The sequence below is a fragment of the Mesoplodon bidens genome, assembly GCF_964165515.1.
Source record: "Mesoplodon bidens genome assembly, chromosome: 10".
NCBI classification, from domain to species: Eukaryota; Metazoa; Chordata; class Mammalia; order Artiodactyla; family Ziphiidae; genus Mesoplodon; species Mesoplodon bidens.
The window spans coordinates 38,271,575-38,293,634 of NC_138172.1; the positions used below are offsets into that span (position 1 = coordinate 38,271,575).

At 57.1% G+C, this 22,060-nt stretch overlaps 4 protein-coding genes across 5 annotated transcripts; all 4 read left to right on the forward strand.

Annotated features, from left to right (window-relative positions):
* The first annotated feature begins 63 nt into the window (after nucleotides 1-63).
* Nucleotides 64-3,370, forward strand: NPRL2 (NPR2 like, GATOR1 complex subunit). Its single transcript, XM_081247466.1, has 11 exons — nucleotides 64-248; nucleotides 778-869; nucleotides 971-1,139; nucleotides 1,294-1,402; nucleotides 1,776-1,912; nucleotides 2,004-2,101; nucleotides 2,221-2,257; nucleotides 2,376-2,469; nucleotides 2,545-2,662; nucleotides 2,928-3,070; nucleotides 3,157-3,370. Exons 1-11 carry the CDS (start codon nucleotides 171-173, stop codon nucleotides 3,222-3,224), a joined length of 1,143 nt encoding a protein of 380 aa, XP_081103592.1. The 5' UTR covers nucleotides 64-170; the 3' UTR covers nucleotides 3,225-3,370.
* A 1,214-nt stretch (nucleotides 3,371-4,584) lies between these two features.
* On the forward strand, nucleotides 4,585-11,326 carry ZMYND10 (zinc finger MYND-type containing 10). The gene is made up of 13 exons (XM_081246939.1): nucleotides 4,585-4,786; nucleotides 5,043-5,151; nucleotides 6,304-6,420; nucleotides 6,547-6,600; nucleotides 6,718-6,855; nucleotides 6,933-7,021; nucleotides 7,112-7,212; nucleotides 7,545-7,717; nucleotides 7,964-8,089; nucleotides 8,172-8,293; nucleotides 8,414-8,539; nucleotides 8,627-8,883; nucleotides 11,269-11,326. The coding sequence occupies exons 1-12, from the start codon at nucleotides 4,695-4,697 to the stop codon at nucleotides 8,700-8,702; spliced, it is 1,323 nt and encodes a 440-aa protein (XP_081103065.1). The 5' UTR covers nucleotides 4,585-4,694; the 3' UTR covers nucleotides 8,703-8,883; nucleotides 11,269-11,326.
* Nucleotides 9,099-18,063, forward strand: RASSF1 (Ras association domain family member 1). Of its 2 annotated transcripts, XM_081246940.1 has the most exons (6): nucleotides 9,099-9,560; nucleotides 11,457-11,563; nucleotides 15,613-15,717; nucleotides 15,916-16,213; nucleotides 16,337-16,452; nucleotides 17,115-18,063. In XM_081246940.1, exons 1-6 carry the CDS (start codon nucleotides 9,311-9,313, stop codon nucleotides 17,259-17,261), a joined length of 1,023 nt encoding a protein of 340 aa, XP_081103066.1. In that variant the 5' UTR covers nucleotides 9,099-9,310; the 3' UTR covers nucleotides 17,262-18,063. The 2 variants fall into 2 exon arrangements, with proteins under 2 accessions (XP_081103066.1, XP_081103067.1); XM_081246941.1 differs by lacking the exons at nucleotides 9,099-9,560; nucleotides 11,457-11,563 and adding an exon at nucleotides 11,966-12,273.
* Nucleotides 18,064-18,895: 832 nt separating this feature from the next.
* On the forward strand, nucleotides 18,896-21,803 carry TUSC2 (tumor suppressor 2, mitochondrial calcium regulator). Its single transcript, XM_081247009.1, has 3 exons — nucleotides 18,896-19,182; nucleotides 20,290-20,410; nucleotides 20,581-21,803. Exons 1-3 carry the CDS (start codon nucleotides 19,037-19,039, stop codon nucleotides 20,644-20,646), a joined length of 333 nt encoding a protein of 110 aa, XP_081103135.1. The 5' UTR covers nucleotides 18,896-19,036; the 3' UTR covers nucleotides 20,647-21,803.
* Nucleotides 21,804-22,060: the final 257 nt, after the last annotated feature.

A 22,060-nucleotide genomic window follows, 5' to 3' on the forward strand; every position in this document is an offset into this window, starting at 1 on the left:
CCCACAGCCACACGGCTGAGTCGCGCTGCACAGGCGCTGTTGAGCAGATGGCCTCACGGGTGTTCAGTGCGCAGGCGTCCTTAACCAGGCAGCCCAAACCTCCGGGCTGTTTCTGACAGGTGCTCCCAGGGACAGTGGCGCCAGCTACGGACCCCGGCCCCACTAGCGCCATGGGCAGTAGCTGCCGCATCGAATGCATATTCTTCAGCGAGTTCCACCCAACGCTGGGACCCAAGATCACCTATCAGGTGCCATCCGGGCTCGCGGGGCATGGGAGGCAAGGTTGAGGGACGCTCAGGGGAGTTCAGCCAGCTGCCTGGAAGCGGTAGAACCCCGTGCCCCGTGCTGCACGCAGGCACGCCACCCCTTCATTCGCGGAAAATCGTGAACCAAGAGTATATTCAGACCCAGTCCCAGGCTCCCGGTGTGGCAAGGCAAACAAACATTCACATAGGCAGTGATTGTGGGAAATCTGGCTGTGGGGGCCCAAGGGAGGTGCCAGGTTCTACGAGAGGTGTGAGTGGTGATCCACTAGTATCCCTGGATGCATAAGAATTTAGGTGAGGCAGGAGTGTGCCAGGTGGAGGGTACAGCATATGCAAAAGCCAGGAGGTAGGTGAGAACATAATGTGTGTTTGGAAACACAAAAGAGTAGGCCTGGGTGGATGGGAGAGAGGAGAAACCCTGGAGAAGAGGGATTAGGTCTTGGGGGTCACCCTGTGTATTCCACCTAGTTATAAGGTCCACTAAGGGGATTCTTGTCACTCCCTTCCACAGGTCCCCGAGGACTTCATCTCCCGGGAGCTGTTTGACACCGTCCAGGTGTACATCATCACCAAGCCAGAGCTGCAGAATAAGCTCATCACTGTGTGAGGCCCTAGCTGGGGGGTTGGGAGGGTTCCCAGGCGGAGTGGACAGACTTGGGGGTGAGAGGAGCCTGACTCTGTTCCCATCTGTTCCCCTCGTCCAGCACAGCCATGGAGAAGAAACTGATTGGCTGCCCCGTGTGCATCGAGCACAAGAAGTACAGCCGCAATGCCCTGCTCTTCAACCTAGGCTTTGTGTGTGATGCCCAGGCCAAGACTTGTGCCCTTGAGCCCATCGTCAAAAAGCTGGCTGGCTACCTGACCACACTGGAGGTATGCAACACGATGGGCTTGGGTGGATGGGCAGGCAGAGTTAGGGAAGGTGTTCGCATGTCTCCAAAGCCCTCCAGACCCGGGAACCTGCCAGGGTAGGATGCCAGCCAAGGGTCCTGGGGTGTGCCCACCATGCTGTCCATGCTCCATCCAGCTAGAGAGCAGCTTCGTGTCCACGGAGGAGAGCAAACAGAAGTTGGTGCCCATCATGACCATCTTGCTGGAGGAGCTAAATGCTTCAGGCCGGTGCACTCTGCCCATCGGTATGGCCCAGCCTCCGCAAGGAGAGCAGAGGGGTCGAGGAGGGATGGGAAAGTGGCAGGGGAAGGTGAGCCCAGTCAAGGACAAGACTCGTGAACAAATTGGTGGCCAGGAAATAGCCATGAGCTGGGCTGATGATGTCCAGGGTCCAGTGCATGATGGGGCTGGAGAGGAGGAGGCCAGTAGAGCTCTCTAGCTCTGCTCCTTGGGCGTGTTCCTTCCCCTGTATGGACCTCAGTCTGTTGCTCCATAAAAGGGGAAGATGGCCCTACCCAGAGTCACCTTCCTGCCTCAAGGGTGGCTGGGAGGACTGGATGGTAATTGATGGCCTCTTGGAAGAGATGGCACTGAGGATATGGGTGGGGTCCCCTGCAGATGAGTCTAACACCATCCACCTGAAGGTGATAGAGCAGCGTCCTGACCCTCCTGTGGCCCAGGAGTATGATGTGCCTGTCTTTACCAAAGACAAGGAGGATTTCTTCAACTCACAGTGGGACCTCACCACACAACAGGTATGCTAGCCCTCCCTGGCTATCATGACCTGTGGCTGGCCACAGCCCTGGCCTCATCCCACCCCTACTGACCCTGCTCTTCCCTGCCCAGATCCTGCCCTACATTGATGGTTTCCGCCACGTCCAGAAGATCTCAGCCGAGGCAGACGTGGAGCTCAACCTGGTGCGCATCGCCATCCAGAACCTGCTGTGAGTGGGGAACAGTGACACTCAGGACAGGGTCACCAGTCAGGAAGAGCCCAGGGGCCCTGAGTGTGGGAGCTGGGAAGACATGGCCCTCAGAAGCTGAGTACAGCTATCTCCCCCAGGTACTACGGTGTTGTGACACTGGTGTCCATCCTCCAGGTAGGTGTGTCTGGGGTCTGATTAAATGGAGAATGGATCATGTGGCTGAGCCCAACTGGGGCTGTATCAGACTTCCAAGCCCTTCACTCAGGCCCCTGTGCCTCCTGCTACCCTCCAGTACTCCAATGTGTACTGCCCGACGCCCAAGGTCCAGGACCTGGTAGATGACAAGTCCCTGCAGGAGGCGTGTCTATCCTACGTGACCAAGCAAGGTATTGGCAGGCTCTGGGGGAGGCCATCTCAGGGAGGGCAGGGCCACCTGGAGAGCTGACCCCTGATGCCTACAGGGCACAAGAGGGCCAGTCTCCGGGATGTGTTCCAGCTGTACTGCAGCCTGAGCCCTGGCACTACTGTGAGAGATCTCATTGGCCGCCACCCCCAACAGCTGCAGCACGTTGATGAACGGTCAGAGGGGGATCCCCTGGGGCATGGAAGGTTTGCCTGAGGGCAGGTACACTCTCTGTGTCTCTCCCAAGCCCTGGGTCAGAGAGAAAGCAGGAGATTCCTAGTGAGCAGAATCATGTGGCACTGCTACTCCAGGAAGGCTTCCTGGAGGTGATGGGTTTGAAGGCCAGTCTGGTCATTGAAACAAAACTGGAGGGGAGAGTGGCCTGGCTAGAAGGAGCCCTGGCCAGAGCATCACCCCTTTCTTCCTCGACCCTCACCCCAGGAAGCTGATCCAGTTCGGGCTTATGAAGAACCTCATCCGGCGACTACAGAAGTATCCTGTGCGGGTGTCTCGGGAGGAGCGGAGCCACCCTGCCAGGCTTTACACAGGCTGCCACAGTTACGATGAGATCTGCTGCAAGACAGGTAGAGTCAGGCAGGACCACTGAGGTGGGGTTAGGGCAGGGTGGCCAAGCCAAGGCTTCTGACCTCACCTCCACCACACCACCTAGGCATGAGCTACCAAGAACTGGATGAACGGCTGGAAAATGACCCCAACATCATCATCTGCTGGAAGTGAGGCTGGTGTGGGCTGGACCAGGCACACAGCTATGGCTATTCTCTCCTAAGCCCTGCCTGGTGCATGAGGACTAGACCTACAAACTAGTCCATACTGTCTCAAGGTTAACCCTCATTTCTATAAATAAAGTCATCCATTTCAACCTACCTTTATTGAATACTGCCTCTGAGTCAGCCACCAGAGAGAACTCGCAGTGAAAGAAATAGCCATGGTCCGACGCCCTGGAGCACCATCTGGTGGCCAGAACCAACAATGGGCATGTAAAAGTGCCCGCTAATTATAAACAAATAAATAGCCAGAAAGAATCAGTTGGGAAGCTGAGATGAAAAGTGAGTTGGGATGGGAGCTGAGGCTGCTCTGCATCAGATTCTCAAGGAAGGCCTAGCTGAACTGACTTAAATTGAACTCTGAAGGAGGAAGAGTATTCCAGGCAGAGGTAACAGGCGCAAAAGCCCTGAAGCAAAAGCCACTTTAGGATGTATGAGGAAGCCAAGGGAAGCCCATGGGGCTGGAACATATTGTAGAAGACAAGGGGGAGAGGGGAAAGAAATGAAGTCCCGAGGTAGGAGGGAGGGCAAGAGCCTGATTCTGCAGAGTTGCTGGTAAGCTGCTTTGGACATAGTGTTTTGAGGGCCAGAGGCAGCCAGATTCACACTCATGTGAGGAAGTAATGTCTCATGTACACCTTTAAAAGACTCCTGGTGGGAATTCCCTGGCGGTCCAATGGTTAGGACTTAGGGCTCTCACTGCCGAGGGCCGGGGTTCAATCCCTGGTCGGGGAGCTAATATCCTACATGCCACGCGGCGCGGCCAAAAAAAAAAAAAGACTCCTGGCTACTCAGGAAGGTCAAGGGTGGAAATGGGTCCAGTAAAAAGACCACAGTAGTTACCTCATGAGAGGTGATGGCAGCCTGGCCTAGGATGGAGAGAAGTTGTGAGCCCTGCGCAGTATTTCGGGTGTAGAGCCAACAAGGTGGAGCTGCGCGCGAGGAATACTGGAGCGAGGAGGCCACGGAGAGGAGCATCCGTGTGGGCGGAGAGGGAGCAGCTACCCGGAGAGCTGGTGGGGGGCGGGCCGACTTGACGTCCATCCGAGGAAGAAGCTAGGCCGCAAGAGTCTGTAACTCAGGGAGACCCGTGAGCCGCAGCCAGTTGTGAGGGAGAAAGCTCCAGGAGTCTAAGGAGGGTTGCTACCCGCAGCCTGGCAAGCAGGCAGACGCTGGCGTGACGGGACCCAGCGCGGGCCGCCAGCAGGGGCGGGACCCAGGCCGCAGTGCGCAGGCGTTGAGCTAACCGTTTCCATGGCGGCGAGGACTGACGCGCAGCAACCGCTCTACAACTGTAGGGTCCCAGACTTCGGCTCCGCAGGAGACCGTGGTCCCCAAGCGTGTCAGCATCCCCATCTCAGCGCAGGCCGCTGCTCGCGGTCAGCCGAACCCCACCTTCCCGCTTCCTGTCCCTTGCGCCGACATGGGCGACCTGGAGTTGCTGCTGCCCGGGGAGGCTGACGTGCTAGTGCGGGGACTGCGCAGCTTCCAGCTGCGCGAGATGGGCTCCGGAGGGTGAGGCAGCTGGATCCGGGGTCAGGTGGAGTCATGGGGTCAGAGTCCTTGAGTGGGGGAGTGTGGGCCTGACATTGGGGGGAGGGGTTGCCCGGCGTGGACGGGCCCCTCGGTGGGGAGGTAAAGCTCTCCGAGACAGGGTTATATGGTTCTGAGCCACCTTGGACCCCGGTTAGGCTTCAGTAGGACCCAACCCCCACACCCACTCCTACTGCACACATGTGCACCCACATGCACACACACCCTGCCTGGGCAGGTGGAACCAGCAGCATGAGAACCTCGAGAAGCTGAACATGCAGGCTATCCTTGATGCCACGGCCAGCCAGGGCGAGCCCATCCAGGAGCTGCTGGTCACCCATGGGAAGGTATGTTGGAGTCACAGGCAGGGTTCCTGTCTTCTCACCACCCCCCATCCCACCACTCTACCCCTCAGGAACACCCTGGGTGCCTGCACTTCCCTCTGGCTGGCACCCCTGTCCTCCCCAAAGGAAAAGGAAAAGTGTGTTTCACATTTGATTTTGCAGCCCTATGGGACAGGACCCTGGCATGCCAGGTGGGGTGCAGAATGTGAGTTGATTAGGGAGATAATCCTGGATCCTAGAACAGCCTAGGCTGTAGGGGGAGGGCCCAAGTTCTAAAGGCATTCCTGAATAGACTGTCGGGCTAGAGGGAGGCACCCACTGAAGTGGGATGGGACTTTGTCATAGAAGAAGGCAACCTTCCCAACATGAGAGAGAGGGAGTTAGAAACCAGGGACTGGCTTAACTGGAATGTGAGCCAGGAGGTGGCACCAGTAGATGACCTGAAATATCACTTGACAGAAAGATTCCTCTGCAAGGAAAAGGTGGAGCCCCCTACTGGGGTGTGAGGTAGGAATAGGGCACTGTGAAGGGCCCTGAATAAGAGTGAGGCCAAGGGCTTCCCTGGTGGCGCAGTGGTTGAGAGTCTGCCTGCCGATGCAGGGGACATGGGTTCGTGCCCCGGTCTGGAAAGATCCCACATGCTGCGGAGTGGCTGGGCCCATGAGCCATGGCCGCTGAGCCTGCGCGTCCGGAGCCTGTGCTCCGCAACAGAGAGGCCACAACAGTGAGACAGAGAGGCCACAACAGTGAGAGGCCTGCGTACCGCAAAAAAAAAAAAAAAAAAAAAAAAAAAAGAGTGAGACCAAGGCACACAAAAGCCTCGGGAGGCCAGAGAACAAGGACAGGGACGAGAGAGGGCATGAGCAGGAGGGCTGGCCTGAGAGGTACACTTGAATGGGGGAGGACCTGACAAGGGCTCAGGTGCAGGAGGAGCATGGCAGCCTGGGGACAAGGCAAGGGCCAGTAATAGAAAGCCTGGGGAATGCCCCCACAGAGATGTTGGGAGCAGCTGGAAATGAAGGTGTGCAGGAGAGAGATCGGGAAGGAATTCATGGGCATAGGAGAGTCTGCTGGGCTGGGCTGAGCCAGAGATGGGAGGGTTGCCAGGCTAAGGTAGGCCCACCTCATCCCTGTCCTTTCCCCTCCCCTTCAAAGATCCCGACGCTGGTGGTGGAGCTGATTGCAGTGGAGATGTGGAAGCAGAAGGTGTTCCCTGTGCTGTGCAGGCTGGAAGACTTCAAGCCCCAGAACACTTTTCCCATTTACATGGTGGTGAGCTGGGCCATCGGTTCATACCCCTTCCCACCCCTTCAGAGGGCCCTGGACTAGAGAGAGTAGCTGGTAGCCCCTATCCCTCTCTCAGCAGCCCAGGGCCCTGTCCTCCTCTTTATCTGACAGTTACACCATGAGGCCTCCATCATCAACCTCCTGGAGACAGTATTCTTCCACAAGGTGAGGCACCAGCCCTGCCCACTGGCTAGCCTAGGCCAGGGTCTGGCAGCAAGGGGGGTTGTGTCTGTTTGGGAAGGGCATCAGAGGCAGAATGTTTCCCCTCCACCTGCCCCTCAGGAGGTGTGTGAGTCAGCAGAGGACACCATCTTGGACCTGGTGGACTACTGCCACCGCAAACTGACTCTGTTGGTCGCCCAGAGTGGCCATGGTGGCCCCCCTGAGGAGGAGAAGTCCCAGTATGGCACCCCCATGCAGGTGGGCTGAGGTTCCCGGGGGTTGGCAAGGGCTAGACCCAGGCTCCCCTAGGTTGAACACCATGTGCCCCACCCCAGGAGCTGCAGAAGCAGGCAGAGCTGATGGAATTTGAGATCGCACTGAAGGCCCTCTCAGTGCTGCGCTACATCACAGACTGTGTGGAAAGGTGGGCTGTCCTGCTAAGCCTGGGGCCTGCAGTGGAGGGCTGGGAGCCTGGGCCTGTAGCCTCAGCTCACCTCTCCATCCCCGTCCCTAGCCTTTCCCTGAGCACCTTGAGCCGCATGCTCAGCACCCACAATCTGCCCTGTCTCCTGGTGGAACTGCTGGAGCACAGTCCCTGGAGCCGGCAGGAAGGCGGTAAGGTCCTCCTCCACCTGCCTAAGCCCCAGTTCACTGCCTCCAGGACATCTTCCAGGATTGATGTGGGCAGCTTGCACACAGGCAGAAAACTTTGCCCCCTTGCCCACAGAGAATACCAGGATGCCTCACCCAAAGTGGGCCTAGACCTGGACTCTGCAGCAGGCAGGGCCTGTGTGTCCACCACTGAGGACTCACCCTGCTCTGAAGTGAGCAGCGCCCCAGCATGGGCACATCCTGTGCCCAGACAGTGGTCAATCCCTAGCCCACACAGCTGGCTCACTCACAGAGCATGCAACGCCCACACACATTATGCTGGTTCCTCTCCCCAGGCAAGCTGCAGCAATTTGAGAGCGGCCGTTGGCAGACAGTGTCCCCCTCAGAGCAGCAAAAGCTGAGCAAGTTGGATGGGCAGGTGTGGATCGCCCTGTACAATCTGCTGCTAAGCCCTGAGGCCCGGGCCCGCTACTGCCTCACAAGCTTTGCCAAAGGACAGCTACTCAAGGTAGGGAACTCCTCCCACACCAGTCACCAGCGCTCCAGCACTGCCCCATGCCTCCCTTGATGTTTATTTTTGCCCACTCACCTCAGCCCCAGCCCTCTCTCCACACCTTGGGCCTCAGGTGACACAGCAGCTAGTAGGACATGGGTCCCACTGGCACCCTCAGCTCAGCCCAGCTCAGGCCCTCTTTGTTCCTCGACCCTCTAACCGGCACCACTTCACACTGGTCTCCCCTGGACACCCTTGCAGCTTCGGGCCTTCCTCACAGACACACTGCTCGACCAGCTGCCCAACCTGGCAGACCTGCAGGGTTTCCTGGCCCACCTGGCCCTGACCGAAGCCCAGCCCCCTAAGAAGGACCTGGTGTTGGAACAGGTAGGCACTAGGAAGTTAGTTGTTCAGGACCACTGCCCACTTTACCAGCTCCTCCCTGCCATTCTTCACTTCTCTTCCCCAGATCCCAGAAATCTGGGAGCGGCTAGAGCGAGAGAACAGAGGCAAGTGGCAGGCTATTGCCAAGCATCAGCTGCAGCATGTATTCAGCCCCTCGGAGCAGGAACTGAGGCTGCAGGCACGAAGGTGAGGCCTGCTGAGCTGGCAGAAAGGGTAGAAGGGAGGCAGAAGACATGGATGTGGGCAGGGCTGCTCCCGTCCACCCACCCACCAGGTCCAGCCAAGTCCTCCTGACCCTTTTCCCAGGTGGGCGGAGACCTACAGGCTGGACGTGCTAGAGGCAGTGGCTCCAGAGCAGCCCCGCTGTGCCTACTGCAATGCAGAGGCCTCCAAGCGCTGCTCACGATGCCAGAATGAGTGGTATTGCTGCAGGTGAGCGTATCCTAGGACCTTGGACCCCTGAGTCCCACTACCATACCTCTCATAGCACGGCATCCTCACCGGCCCATTTGCCTGTAGGGAGTGCCAAGTCAAGCACTGGGAGAAGCATGGAAAGGCTTGTGTCCCGGCAGCCCAGGGTGACAGAGCCAAGTGAAGGCTGCAGCTGCTGAGGGCCGACCACCCATGCCATACAACCCCGTGCCCCTGAACCTCTGGATCTCAGTCCGGCCTCTGCAAGCGCCCCAGCCTCCCAGGTGGTGAGGATAGCAGGCGGGAAGAGCTGCTGACCCATCTCCCCCAGCAAAGCGCTCGCCACTTCCTGCTCCACCCGGCGGGTAGGCTTAGGGTGCAGCCTCAGCAAGCTGGGGCAGGAGGCCTGGGCCGGGGGCAAGGGTCGGATGTGGGGACCCTCTTCCTCCAGTACAGTAAAGCTAGCTTCCAGAAACACGCCTGTTTCCGCGTGGCCCTTTGAGGTCGTCGTGGTTGTTAGGGGGAGGGGAGTTGCTCGCTAGATGAAGGGAGGATAGGAAACGGAGGGCGGGGACTCCGCGAGGGCAGCCCCTCGCCGCGCCCGCCGCCCCACTCTGCCTGCGGGCCGACACAGCCCGGGCGCCCAGGTTTCCATTGCGCCGCTCTCCTCCGCTCTCCCGCCGCTCTGCCTGAATCCCGGGGGCGGCACCGCATCGGGGTCCGCCCCGCTGCCCCGCCCGCCCCGCGCTCGCTTGAGCCCAGAGCCGGCGGGACTCCCGGCCCGACAGGGCCATGTCCGCTGAGCCTGAGCTCATTGAGCTGCGGGACCTGGCACCCGCGCGGTGCGCCGCCCCGGGCCGCACCCGGCTCGAGCGTGCCAACGCGCTGCGCATCGCGCCGGGCACAGCGCGCAACGCCTCAAGGCAGCTGGTCCCAGGCCGCGGCCACCGCTTCCAGCCCGCGGGGCCCACTACGCACACATGGTGCGACCTCTGTGGCGACTTCATCTGGGGCGTCGTGCGCAAGGGCCTGCAGTGCGCACGTGAGTAGCGGCCCTGTGCGCTGGCGGGAGACAAACGGGTAGCCAAGGGGCAGCACCGTCGCTGAGGGCCGTTGGGACGGAGGGGCTCGGCGGGTTCGGTTCCCACGGACCAGGTCCGTTACCTTTACCCCATAGCATAAGAGAGGGGGGGCCAATGGTTTATAACCTTGCCAAGCTCCACCTGCGTCTGGGACATAGGCAGAGGCTGTTGCCTGTGAATAACAAGGTGCTGCTTTCAATTTTAAAGGGTGCCTTGGCCCTTCTTGAGAAAGGCATTGTGCCTACCAGTCTCTGAGTTCATATTCCCACACCTGCCCCTTCCCAAAGATTCACTCTCCAAGTCCCGCTGCAGAATCCTTGCCGTGAAGGGAATTTACTCACCTATGGGAGAAGGCCTGGAAAAAGTCAGAACCTTGGGTGGGCCCCCTGCAAGCAGGAGTTTTGAGTATTCAGCAAATACCTATTGCAAGTGCAGTCAACCAGGTGCTAAAACATGAAACACAGCCACACACTAGCTGGTGCTTCTGCCCTCCCAGGAATCACCAGCAAGCAGAGGTTGCTCTCCCACTGGCTATATACCAGCTAGAATCACTTGGAATGCTTTTACAGCCCTCCAATGCTTGGACCCAACCACAGACCTGCTGATTCAATCACTGGGAGTGTACCAGCATTTTTTAAAAACAGATCCTTCTAATGTGCAGCCTGGGTTGAGAATCACTGCTCTGGCCCATTTAGGAACTTAGGGAAGGTGTCCCAAGCCTGTGTGTGCCTGGAGACCCTCTCATCTAGTACAGGAGTTTGTCCTTTATTCAGCTGGGAGGAGCACGGGAGTTGTGACAGAATACAAAGCATGAACAAGGGCTCGGATACAGCAGTGTTCCCAAGGAGAAATAAAGTGGCCATGGAAATGAAAAACAGGACAATTTGGGTGTGTGTCAGAGGCAGAAACAAGGGCGGAATCAAGGATGAGTTGGGGTGGTTTTGTTTTGTTTTGCCTCAACTGGGAGAATGGTAGTGACTTTTGCTGAGCTGAGGAACACTGGCAAGGGTAAGGGTGAGGAAAAGTGAAGAATTAAAAGGGGTAGGAAAGTGAGTTAAATTCTGGGCATGTTGGGTTGAAATGTTTATTAGACATCCAAATGAAGATAGTGACACATAGGATTTGATCTCAGTGGGGAGGTCAGTGATGGAAGCCTTGGATCTGGGGTAGGTCAGCGTACACAGAAAAGGGAAGCGATCAGAACTGAGCCTCGGACACTCCACCATTAGATCTAGAAGTTGAAACAGAACTAAAGGAGCTGAGCAGGAGCTGCAGGGGGGTGGGAGGAAAACCGGGGTAGTGGGGGCCCCCGGGAGCAAGCATCAGACGATGCTGAGGAGGTGAAGACGGTGACAGGACCGCCGGATTCGGCGGTGCGCAGGAGTTTCCTGGAGGGAGGGGCACGCCTGACCGGAATGGGTAGAGGGTGAAGGCGAGGAATTAAGTGTTTGTAGACCAGTGTTGGTAAGTTTTTGGTGTGAGGGGAGTAGAAACAAATGACAACTAGAGGGGGGGCACTGGGTTAAAAGTTTTAAATTTTTTCCCTTCAAGTAAATGGGCGGAGGGAGGGACGCTGATAATGAGGAAGGGGGAAGTTCTGCCCTAGGCTCTAGAAATGCAACCGTTGAGCAGGCCTGGATCCTTAACCGCCTGAGGCCTTCCCGCCAGTTTCAAGACGCCGGGGGACCAACACTAAGATCTGCGTAGCAGTGGGCGGTAACGGGGCCTGAGAAAAGGCCGATCATGCAGAACACCGCGAGCAACGGCCTTCACCCCGGGGCTTCGCTTCTGCCCTCGGGACGCTTCTCCGAGCTGGTGCTGGGGTTCCTCCGCCTCACGGCCAGCCCTCTCTGCAGATTGCAAGTTCACCTGCCACTACCGTTGCCGCGCGCTCGTCTGCCTAGACTGCTGCGGACCCCGGGACCTGGGCTGGGAACCGGCGCTGGAGCGGGACACGAATGTGGTGAGCGCGGGACCGGGGAGCTTACAGGCAAGGCAGGTATGCGCAGACGAGCGGGCCACATTGCAGGCGTTCCCTAGGGCCGCCTGGCCCTACGCGCAATGAACGTTCTGATAGCCGACTTCCCGGCGGCAGAGAGTAGCTAATTCTGCGCGCGGGCTCGAAGGTGTGCCGGTGGTGCTGAATCGGCCCTTACCGCTCGGAGCCACCGAGGCTCCGAGTAAGCACAATTTCCGTACCTTCCCACAGCCGCATCCGCCCTTGAGGCCACGCTGGTGCACATGCGCACACGTTCCAACTAGTTCCCCTGTGGGAGGTGGGGCCTGCGAGGCGGAGCTGAGCTGAGCTGAGCTGCCCGAGCGATGAGATCATTCCTGGAGGCGAGGCGCGTGTGGCCCCGCCCTTCGACATTCGTCTTCCAACGAGATGAGAGCTAGATCCGCGCTGTCTACGTTTCAGTGTTAACGGTTGCGGCGCGGACACTGGTTCCGGCGCACGCGCACACGCGCCTGGGGCGGTGGTGGGAGGCTACGGGAGCACGGGAACCGGCGGGCGCGGCGATGGGCGAGGCGGACGCGGGAACTCCCTCTTTCGAGATGACCTGGAGTAGCACGACAAGCAGTGGTTACTGCAGCCAGGAGGACTCGGACTCCGAGCTCGAGCAGTACTTCACAGCGCGTACCTCACTGGCGCGCAGGCCGCGCCGGGATCAGGTGGGGGCCGGGGGTTGCGGGAAGCGGGCTGGGGGCGGTCGCTGGGACCCCGCTCCTCCCCGGTAAGTTGCCTGGTCGAGAGCTTGTGGGCAGCCCCGCCCTGCCGTGAGCGTGGGCCAGCCCTCGGAACCGTGTGTTGGGCTTTCAGCGCGTCGGTACTGAGTGCTGAGGCCTTGCTGTTTCTGTCACAGACCGGTTGAACCAGGGGAAGCAGCTAAGTGGCATGGGGTAGACCAGGGACAGGCATTATCCACCGATTACTAAGGCTGACTGCGCAGTCTAGACTAACACCTCTATTTCCGCGTGCGGGCGCTCCCACCCCCTCTCTGGGGGACCAGGAGGAAGTGGAGGGGGAGGAGTCCTCTCCGGGAATTGAGAAGTGTTTAGGAGAGAGGCAAGGGAAGGTCCAGGCCCCTCCGTTTGCACTCCTGGATGGAGCCAGCTTGGTCCCTATCTCTTGCCGGTCCAGGCCTGTCACCAGCTACTGGACTGTGGAAGATTCTGAGCCTCTCCTCCTCTGCAGTGGACCAGGAGCGCTCGCTTGGGCAGCATGTATAGTAAAGTTAGAGCGGACCTGGAGAAAGGGGATCTGGGAATGGATGGGAAGGAAGCCTCGTTCTGGACTGTAAGCATCCAGGAACACTTTATCCACAAGAGGTGGGGAAGGCTAGATTGTAAAATGCCCTGAGAGGGGTCAAGAGAGATAGGGGTTACTAATCCAGGACTATAAATTGCGGTGCTGGAGCAGCTGTGCCTCTCGGAGTCTCCCAGGTGTCCCCATTATCAGAGACCTCTGTGATGTGTGCCATGAGTGTGGCCACCAGGCTCAGATAACTGTTCCGGAGATGGTACACTTCAGAAGAGCACCCTGGTCAGGCCATCAGGAAAGAGAGATGGGGACCATGAAGTAAAGTTCAGTATACCTGGCAGCAGTGGGGCGGAATTCCTTACATGAGCCAAGAAAAGGGAGTTGTGGATAACTCTTTAGGGGAAAATTCTATACCTGGAAAGCTGAGCCCGGAGTTTCGGTGCAAGGTTTGAGTGTGGATCCCTGGGACTGTCCCTGTGTCACTCAGGCCTGAGCCATCTTCCATTGTGGAAAGGTAAGAAAACCACAAGACACTAACCAATTGAAAAGGAGGCTGGGGAGTCCCAAGTTGTATGTAAAATAAAACCATCAGTCACTATGGACAGTGGCAGAGTAGAGGGTGGGTGGCTATAGTGTCGCAGAAGGGAAATTCCATGGTATCCCTCTGGGACAGCTGTTGGAATCCTCCTCCAGCAGTCAGCTTCGGAAAATGGAAAAAAATACTCTTCCTCCTCTAGAATCCTGGGAGGACAGTGCAGTACCTCCAGTCCAAGTCCCTTGTTCTATGAATAAAGATACTGAGGGAGGTTCACCTGGAGAAGGGAAGGAGCTGGAACTGAGGTCACTGCATCCCAGCTCAGGGTTCCTAGATAACCCAGGAAGGGAAGAGGAAGGACCCAGGCTAGAGCTCAGAGCCATCACAAGGAAGGGGAATGAGTTAGTGCCATCTCTTTGATCACCCTGTTCTGTAAGTAGAATTCTCTTCCTTTTTGCCCTGGCACTAATCTGCTCAGCTTTCCTCCTGCCCCTAGCACCCCTTCCATCCTGACACTCCTTCCCACTGGGGTACTTCTTCCTGTCTCAAGCCCTCTCCTTGGGCCTGAACAAACACATCCACCCTTTATTCCCAACCTCCAGCCCTCATTTTACCTCTCAGATCCCTTGTTTTCCAGGGTCCAGACCATTTGTTCTTACTAGTCCTACAGGGTCTCCCACTGTCTCCAACAAGCTTTCTGCTAGAGTTTTTTTGTTTTGTTTTGTTTTCAGTATTTATTTGTTTATTTATTTGGTTGCTCCGGGTCTTAGTTGTGGCACGCAGGATCTCCGTTGCAGCATGTGGGATCTTTTAGTTGAGGCATGCAGGATCTAGTTCCCTGACTAGGGATGGAACTCGGGCCCCCTGCATTGGGAGCGTGGGGTCTTAACCACTGGACCACCAGGGAAGTCCCTAGAGTTTTCACTTCTCAATGCTCTTTTCCATCTAGGAGACTTTTGGAAACTTGGGGAAGCAAATCGGCTTCAGTTCCCACCCCTCCCCCAACCTCAGTCCTCAGTGCCATGTACTTGCTGGCCACTGAACAGCAGCAGGTTCTAGGTAAAGAGCATACTGCTAAAAAGGCTGTGGACTCTACCCTACCCTACCCACTCATCTGTCCTTCCTATTGTCCCCATGAGATGGTTTAAGCTTAGGGGGCTCCAAGGCAGTAGTCAGGAAGAAGCCTGGCTGTCCTGGGCTCAGAGCTGAGCACAAGGTTAAGCTTATTCTGCAGGAGACCTTCTGATGGGAACTCCCCTGGGACAAGGCATTGGTCAGTGATGATCTCACCTGTGTCTGTGACACTTTCATTCCTACTAGGGCCTATCTGACTTCAACAGGAGGTAAGGGTGATGCAGTGGGACCAAGGGAGTTTGGCAGAAGCCCTGGCCCATACTCCACCCTTCAGACAAGAATCCAGTCCCTGGAGGAACAGAGGAAGGGCTGAGTGGTAAAGAACACCTTTGGGCTAAACCTCTAGACAGCAGAGAGGAGGTACATAAGCCTCCCTGTTTGGCAGTTGTGGGACAGGCTTTACCAGGAGGCTGCCCATGCCAACTTCTGGCAGATTGGATCCTGGCCTGAAGCTGCCATTTGTGAAGATTGGGTCAAGATCAAATGGCATGTCTTAGTGGTTTCCTCACTATGTTTGAGACATGCAGGGCTGGCCCAAGTCCCCCACCAAGGAGGCTAAGGTTGTAGACGTTGCCCTTCTCGTCCTGCCCACTGGTCGCTGGGCTCCTGGTGTGTACCATTCCCCATACCTCTCACCCTGCAGTGGGCCATGGCCAGAGCAGAGTGGCAAAGTGGACTGCCTTCTCCAGGGTACACCCTGACCCCATCCAACTAGGGTGCTGGGATCAAGCTGTTCCTTTTCAGAGTCCCCGATGTTTTCCTGGCTCCTAGCCTCATGCTTTCAGTTGCCTTGGTTTTAAGGTATCCTTAGGGCCTCACCCGGTGCTGAGGAGGCTCCAGGCAGGTGGCAGAGAGAAGCCAAATGATTCTGCCTTGGCTGTCTCCACCCATAGCATGCAGAACCAGGGGCAGTGATGGGTTCTTCTCATCAGGCCTCAAACTTTGTTGTCAGTTTCCAAAGGCTGCCCACAGGCCATTTTTCAGAGTGGTCCACCCAGGGCTTAACCTCCTTGCCTGTGACATGCATTGCAGAGGAATGGGTTTCATAAGGATCCTATGTCCATGCTTGCCCATCTTTCAGGATGAGCCCGTGGAGTGGGAGACACCTGACCTTTCTCAGGCTGAGATTGAGCAGAAGATCAAGGAGTACAATGGCCAGATCAACAGCAACTTGTTCATGAGCCTGGTGAGTTGACAGCCTGTTTTGGAGAGAGACAGGAACCCAACTGTGTGCCTGATGCCCAAAGGGTCACAGCTGAGGTATTCTTGGGTAGACCCAAGCAGTGATTTATTCCCACTCAGCCTAGCCCCAAGTGGACTGGTAGTGCCCAAATCTGTTCCATTTCATCTGGCATCTAGTCATGGTTTGGTTTCTCCTCTTTAGAACAAGGATGGCTCCTATACAGGCTTCATCAAGGTTCAACTGAAGCTGGTGCGCCCTGTCTCAGTTCCTGCCAGCAAGAAGCCACCCTCCTTGCAGGATGCCCGGCGGGGCCCAGGGCGGGGTACAGCTGTGAAACGCCGCACCTCCTTCTACCTGCCCAAGGATGCTGTCAAGCACCTGCATGTGTTGTCACGCACACGGGCACGCGAGGTCATCGAGGCCCTGCTGCGCAAGTTCTTGGTGGTGGATGACCCCCGCAAGTTTGCACTTTTTGAGCGGGCTGAGCGCCATGGCCAAGGTGGGCTTCCCACCCCACCCCACCATGTGTGAGGGTATATATGCATGTGCCTGTGCACGCAGGAGCTGAGGGGGCTGGGCCTGCCTCTAATCAAACACTCCCTTCCCCCTGCCTGGCTCTCAGTGTACCTCCGGAAGCTGTCAGATGATGAGCAGCCCCTACGGCTACGGCTCCTTGCAGGGCCCAGTGAGAAGGCCCTAAGCTTTGTCCTGAAGGAGAACGACTCTGGGGAGGTGAACGTGAGTAACAGCCCTCCTTAGTTTCTTGGTTGTGACTGGGCAGGACTGGTGGGTTGCAGGCTTGAAGGAGGAATAGGGCTGCAGACAAGCCCTGCAAAGCCTCTCCAGGAGTACATGAGCCTTGTAGCTAAAGTGAAGGCTTCCAGGAAACTCATGCCAAGGTCTAGCGCTTGTCCCAAGGAGCCAGGAAGAACTGTCTTGGTGCACTGCTCTTTCCTATTGTGGAAAGTCCTCAGGAGATGCAGGAGTCCATCTGATGGCATTCTGATCTCAGGCCAGGTCAAAGCCACACAGATGGCACAGGACAACATGCAGGCACCCCCTTCAGGCATTAGAACCTTTTGCCTGGAAGCTTTACAGCTCCAAGGTAGTGCATCTGCAGAGTGAGATCAAACTCAGAGAGAGTGGTCATGACCTGTTCACAGGTAACTAGGGAATGTTTGGTTTGGTTGCCTGTCCACGAGGTGACTGCCCTACTTTGTGGGGCCCATCTTCTATATGGATTGTTGTTGGGAATCCTAACACAGACCATTCAGGCAAGAACCTGACATTAGAAAGCCCCATCCTAGTTGTGTGATCGTGATGCACTGGTGTTCTTTGGGGAGAGCCTGCTGGTTTGGCAGTGGCCTGCTGTAGCCTGTGTCTCCCTTCTCCCCCTACAGTGGGATGCTTTCAGCATGCCTGAGCTACACAACTTCCTACGCATCCTGCAGCGGGAGGAAGAGGAACATCTCCGCCAGATCCTGCAGAAGTACTCGTATTGCCGCCAGAAGATCCAGGAAGCCCTGCATGCCTGCCCCCTGGGGTGACCTCTCGTACCCCTGGGTGGAAGGAGGAGAGTAGGCAGCGCCAAGGGCGTGCCGTGTGAGTGTGCAAAGGGCCACGTGGCCCAAGGAATGAGTGTGCATGGAGGCCCTCTCTTGCTGGGGGAATGAGCCCAGAGAACAGCGAAGGAGCTGGCCCCCTGTGTCCACCAGTGGGTGTAGCAGAGCATGGCTCTGCATCCTTCTGCCCTTTGTGTACTGGGTCATGGTGGGCCAGGGTTGCCCTGGGAAGCTGCTCCAGGCTTGCAGCAGGGGTAGAGGAGACAGAAGTCTCCTTAATTTGTGTCTCAGATATGAGAATCTTGGAGACGCTACAAACAGAATAGGGTCATGTTTGCAGGGATGAGGGCCCTCACCTATGGTGAAAGGTTGTGTGTTTCGGGTCTTGGATGGGGTCTCAGGACAGCCCTATCAGAACCGAGCGTGGGTGTTCAAGGTAAGACAGGCATCAAGAAAGAGTCTAGGGTTCCCTCTACTGCACCTTCTGACTCCTCACACACCCTGGGGTCAGGGAGTGCTGGCTCATGGTGCAACAACAGTGCCTCTGCCTCCTCCAAGGAGGATGTCCCTGTGCCAGGGTCTGTGTGAGTGTGGGCACTGGCCCAGGTCTGTGCCTTGTTTGCCAGTCAAAGCCAGGGTCTTTCCCTTGGGTATTTTTGATGATGTGTGCGAATGTATGTAATATTTTGTGGCCTCAGTTGAATGCCTCCTGTGGGGGAAGGGGTGGGGGTGACAGTCATCAGGGCCTGGGGTCTGAGAGAATTGGCTAAATAAAGATTTAAGAATTCTCCTGCTTTTGGATTCTTTATTATGGGCCCTCATCTGCAGTTGCCCCTCATGCCAGTGACTGCCAAGGTTGATGGACAGGCTCAGAGCACCTTTTCAAGTGGGATCATGGGACAAATTTGTGAAGGATGTGGTGTATGGATATGTACTGAGTTATCACTCAAACCCCGGGGCTCAGGTCGTGGTGGGGGAAAGAACATCGGCTGCAGCCAGAGCTTAGGGAAACCACACACTCCAAGCTGTGGAAGGCGCTTCACCAAATATTGAGATAACTACTGTGGCTCAGACACTGCTCATGGCACCAAAGGTACAGATATGTTAACTCTTTCCTTCATGAAGCATGGCTTCTGGTGGATCTGGAAAGAATTCTGAATTTGAAGTTCTTCAGCCCTGAATGTAGATATACGACTACATTAAGCCAATTCCTTAATTTTTCCTTAGGTTCGGTTTCTTTGCCACGTGCCACAGTGGGGATCGTAAAAACGGTGTGGGGATAGAATGAGGGCAGACGGGCACTGCCCAAACTGGCCTAGGGTCAGGCCCTAAAGTGCTGCTTTGGTTGGGCAGGCCCGCTGAGCCTGACCTCTGGGGGTCGGGGATTTCGGAGCCGCAGTACAAGCTGAAGAAACCAGGTGGAGAACACAGCCACCGCTTTCCAGGCTGTGAGCTGCCCCAGCTGGAGAGAGCGTGGCCTGCTGGGACCTGACGTCTCGCAGTGCATGCTGGGATACCTAGCATCTGAGGGCAGCTATTAGTCCAGCCCCGCGGACCGACGAGAGAAGCAGCCAATCAGAGGCAGCAGCATACGCAGTGTTAGGAAGCGGAAGTGAGGTTTCCGTGGAGACAGCGGAGCCTGCGGAAGGCGGCGGCGGCGGCGGCACCTGCGAGCGGAGGCCTAGGCGGGGCATGGCGGCGCGGACGGCCCTGTGAGAGCGAAGCTGCCGCGGGGCCCGCCATGCGCCGGCGGCCCTGACATGGGCGCCAGCGGCTCCAAAGCTCGGGGCCTGTGGCCCTTCGCCTCGGCGGCGGGGGGCGGCGGCCCGGAGGCGGCTGTCGCTGAGCAAGCTTTGGTGCGACCGCGAGGCCGAGTCGTGCCCCCCTTCGTATTCACTCGCCGCGGGTAAGGGCGTGGGGTTCCGCCCCCGGGAGGACAGACAGGCGGCTGGGTGCCCTGCGTCATGGGGCGCTCCCGCCGTTGTACCCCCTACACCCGAGTCAGGACGACTCCCATATTTCAGGCTCCCAGAGGAACAAGGGGTGGGGAAAGCCGAGCAGTCGGTTCCTGGCGGCCTGGCTGCTCTGAAGGTCTCCCGAGGAGAAGAGTGGGCCTGAAGCTTGTCCTGGGCAGGTCCTCTTCACGGTGAAGCTAAGATAGGGCCTCCCTGAGACTTCAGAACCTCTTCCTTTCATCCCATCCATCTCAACCTGCAAGCTGAAGGCTCCTATCTTCCCTCACCCCCAGTTCTCCCTCGAGGAGAATGACCCTCTGTTTTGTCTGTTTCTGTTCCCCACAGTGGTGGGGTTGGACCTCTCTGGGTAGTGGCCGGGAAAGCAGGACTGGTCCCCAGCGTTGGGGATGGGGCCTGGGGAAAAAGATCCTCACCCAGGTATGTTTCCCAGATCTGGAGCACTGACCTCCCCCTCCCCCAAGCGGCCCAGACAGGAGCACTAGATTGGCCTGGCTGTGATGGGCCCTGGGGAGTGACACTCAGGTGATGCTGGAGATTTGGCTGTAGTTACTAGGGGGACCCCAACAGTGGCAGTTTGGCTGCATCAGCCACCTGGATGGGGGAGGATGCAAGCTTTTTCCCTTCAGGCTCCCTCCTAGCTCAGGCATCTGCTATCTCAGGCTTTGGCCCTGGGCCAGCAGTGTCTTCTGGAGTGAGACCAACATGCCCAGGCCACCATCCTGCCCACTCTCGAAGCCCTGGGTGAAGGCAAGGGCCTGATGGAACGGCTCCTCTTGCTGAACAAACCAGTGATTTTTTGGTATGGCCTCTCTTCTCATAGTCTGACAGAGTAGCACTGGCCACCACCCCACTCCCCACTTCCTTCTAGTAGACCCCAGATCCTAAGCAAGGGATTTTCCAGGCATACTAACCTCCCTTCCTCCCACCAAGGTTGTTCCTGCCTATTTGGGGGAGGGCATACTTCCCTGTGGTCTGTGGCATTTGCCATGACTAGTTTGGGGCTCCAGCCCAGCCTGTTCCCCTCTCCCTCTGCACAGCTCCATGTTCTATGACGAGGATGGGGATCTGGCTCACGAGTTCTATGAGGAGACAATCGTCACCAAGAACGGGCAGAAGCGGGCCAAGCTGAGGCGGGTACATAAGAACCTGATTCCTCAGGTGAGGGGCTGGGCAGTGGTCATAGAGCCTATGTTGATTGTGTGGAGGTAGACCCAGATGGGGTCTGCTCTTATGGTGGGGGCTCTTCGGGGAGGAGCTGGGAGGAACAGGAAGGCTTCCTGGAGTAGGGGCCCTGAGCTGGCCCTCACTAGCCTCTGTTTCCACGGCAGGGCATCGTGAAGCTGGATCCCCCCCGCATCCACGTGGATTTCCCTGTGATCCTCTATGAGGTGTGAGCCTGAGGGGTGGCAGGCATAAACACCCCCTGCCCCAGCAAGAAACCCCCAGGCTCAAGGTGTGGCTTCCATTGAGGAACCTAGGCTGGGGCCACAACCGTGAATAAACTCCACTGGCCCGGAACCTTCAACTGTGAGCAGGGCAGTCCTACAATGCTGGTTGGGTGTTGGTTTGTATGTGGACAAGAGGTGGCTGGTGGCTGGCAAGGGCTGATGGCGGAGTTACCAGTCCACCTTTCCGAGCAATCCCTACAAGGAGCATGGCAGGGCATATGCTGGTCAGGAATGCCTGGTTCCTGTGCCCTTGCCTGGCCTGCATTCTTCCAAGCTTGCCTGGGGCCCAGCCCTGCTGGAGGCTACAGCACTTTACAAGTAAGGTCTCTGCCTTTTTCCAGCCCCAGGGCTGTGGGAGCTGTACACAAATGGGAACTTCCTTTCCCTCACTTCCTTTACCCTCTCGTTGGAGCATTTCAGCCGTTTGCTACCTCGATTCCTCCTGTGTTGGACAGAAGCTGGGGGCAGAACAAGCCTGATTCTTCCTGCCTACCTGCCCATCTGTTCCCACCCCCAGATGGATGGACAGTTTGCTGGCTGTTAATAGGTGTGGGAGGTTTCTCCCTCTACCCCGGGCTGGGCTGATCCCTCCCCACTGCAACTAGTTGTTGACCCCCACCCCAATTGAGAGGGCATAGGATGGGGATCAGGAAGGCTTCTGGATGCCTGTGCCTATGGGGTTTTGCCACATCCCACCTACTGTGTCTAATCCCCCTTGCCCTTACACATCCACCACCCTGTGATAAGGGACAGCACCCTAGGGCTGGTGCCAGTAGCTCTGAGGAGCCCACCACCCCTTCCCCTACAGTGTACCCATCCCTTCAGGATCAGTAAGAGAAAAGTACTGGAGCCCTGGGTAGGGACAGAAAGGAGAGAACAATCATAAAGGAATACTTAAAATGTGAAAGCTTGTAAATAGTCTAGTCCAGGATGTTGGGGCAGAGTCTGATTTCTACATAAAAATGACTTTTTTTTTTTTTTTTAATTCCTTACTGTGCAAACTGTTCTTTAAGCGTGTGAGAAATGGCTTGGGGAGGGTAGCCCTCAATCTAGGAAGGCTGTTGTGTTATTTGTTCAATAAAATTATTTGTAGACCCTGCATACAAGAATGACATCTCTGAGGCTTGATACCCAGTATCTAGACCACCACCTGGGCATAGTAGGTGGGCCTGGGTGGGGGACTCCTGTTGCCCACGTCTCCAGCGAGGCCCAGGGTGAGCCTGAGCCTAGCCTGCGGCCATTCCAGCCACAACCAGCAGGTGGCAGTGTATTCGCACAGACCTCATTGCAGACCCCCTCAGGATGGAGAGCCATTCGTACTTGTGTATTGTGTTCAATAAGCGGGGACCCCTGGAATTGG

Excerpts from the sequence above, each read along its gene's own strand:
- TUSC2 (XM_081247009.1), top strand. The coding sequence starts at position 19,037 with ATGGGCGCCAGCGGCTCCAAAGCTCGGGGCCTGTGGCCCTTCGCCTCG. Across the intron at positions 19,183-20,289 it reads TTCGTATTCACTCGCCGCGG|CTCCATGTTCTATGACGAGG; the intron begins GTAAGGGCGTGG and ends CCCTCTGCACAG. Across the intron at positions 20,411-20,580 it reads ATAAGAACCTGATTCCTCAG|GGCATCGTGAAGCTGGATCC; the intron begins GTGAGGGGCTGG and ends TTTCCACGGCAG.
- RASSF1 (XM_081246940.1), top strand. The coding sequence starts at position 9,311 with ATGTCCGCTGAGCCTGAGCTCATTGAGCTGCGGGACCTGGCACCCGCG. Across the intron at positions 15,718-15,915 it reads GCAACTTGTTCATGAGCCTG|AACAAGGATGGCTCCTATAC; the intron begins GTGAGTTGACAG and ends TCTCCTCTTTAG. Across the intron at positions 16,214-16,336 it reads GGCTGAGCGCCATGGCCAAG|TGTACCTCCGGAAGCTGTCA; the intron begins GTGGGCTTCCCA and ends CCTGGCTCTCAG.
- NPRL2 (XM_081247466.1), top strand. The coding sequence starts at position 171 with ATGGGCAGTAGCTGCCGCATCGAATGCATATTCTTCAGCGAGTTCCAC. Across the intron at positions 1,140-1,293 it reads GCTACCTGACCACACTGGAG|CTAGAGAGCAGCTTCGTGTC; the intron begins GTATGCAACACG and ends TGCTCCATCCAG. Across the intron at positions 3,071-3,156 it reads TGAGATCTGCTGCAAGACAG|GCATGAGCTACCAAGAACTG; the intron begins GTAGAGTCAGGC and ends CACACCACCTAG.
- ZMYND10 (XM_081246939.1), top strand. The coding sequence starts at position 4,695 with ATGGGCGACCTGGAGTTGCTGCTGCCCGGGGAGGCTGACGTGCTAGTG. Across the intron at positions 6,421-6,546 it reads CTTTTCCCATTTACATGGTG|TTACACCATGAGGCCTCCAT; the intron begins GTGAGCTGGGCC and ends TTTATCTGACAG. Across the intron at positions 8,090-8,171 it reads AGGACCTGGTGTTGGAACAG|ATCCCAGAAATCTGGGAGCG; the intron begins GTAGGCACTAGG and ends TCTCTTCCCCAG.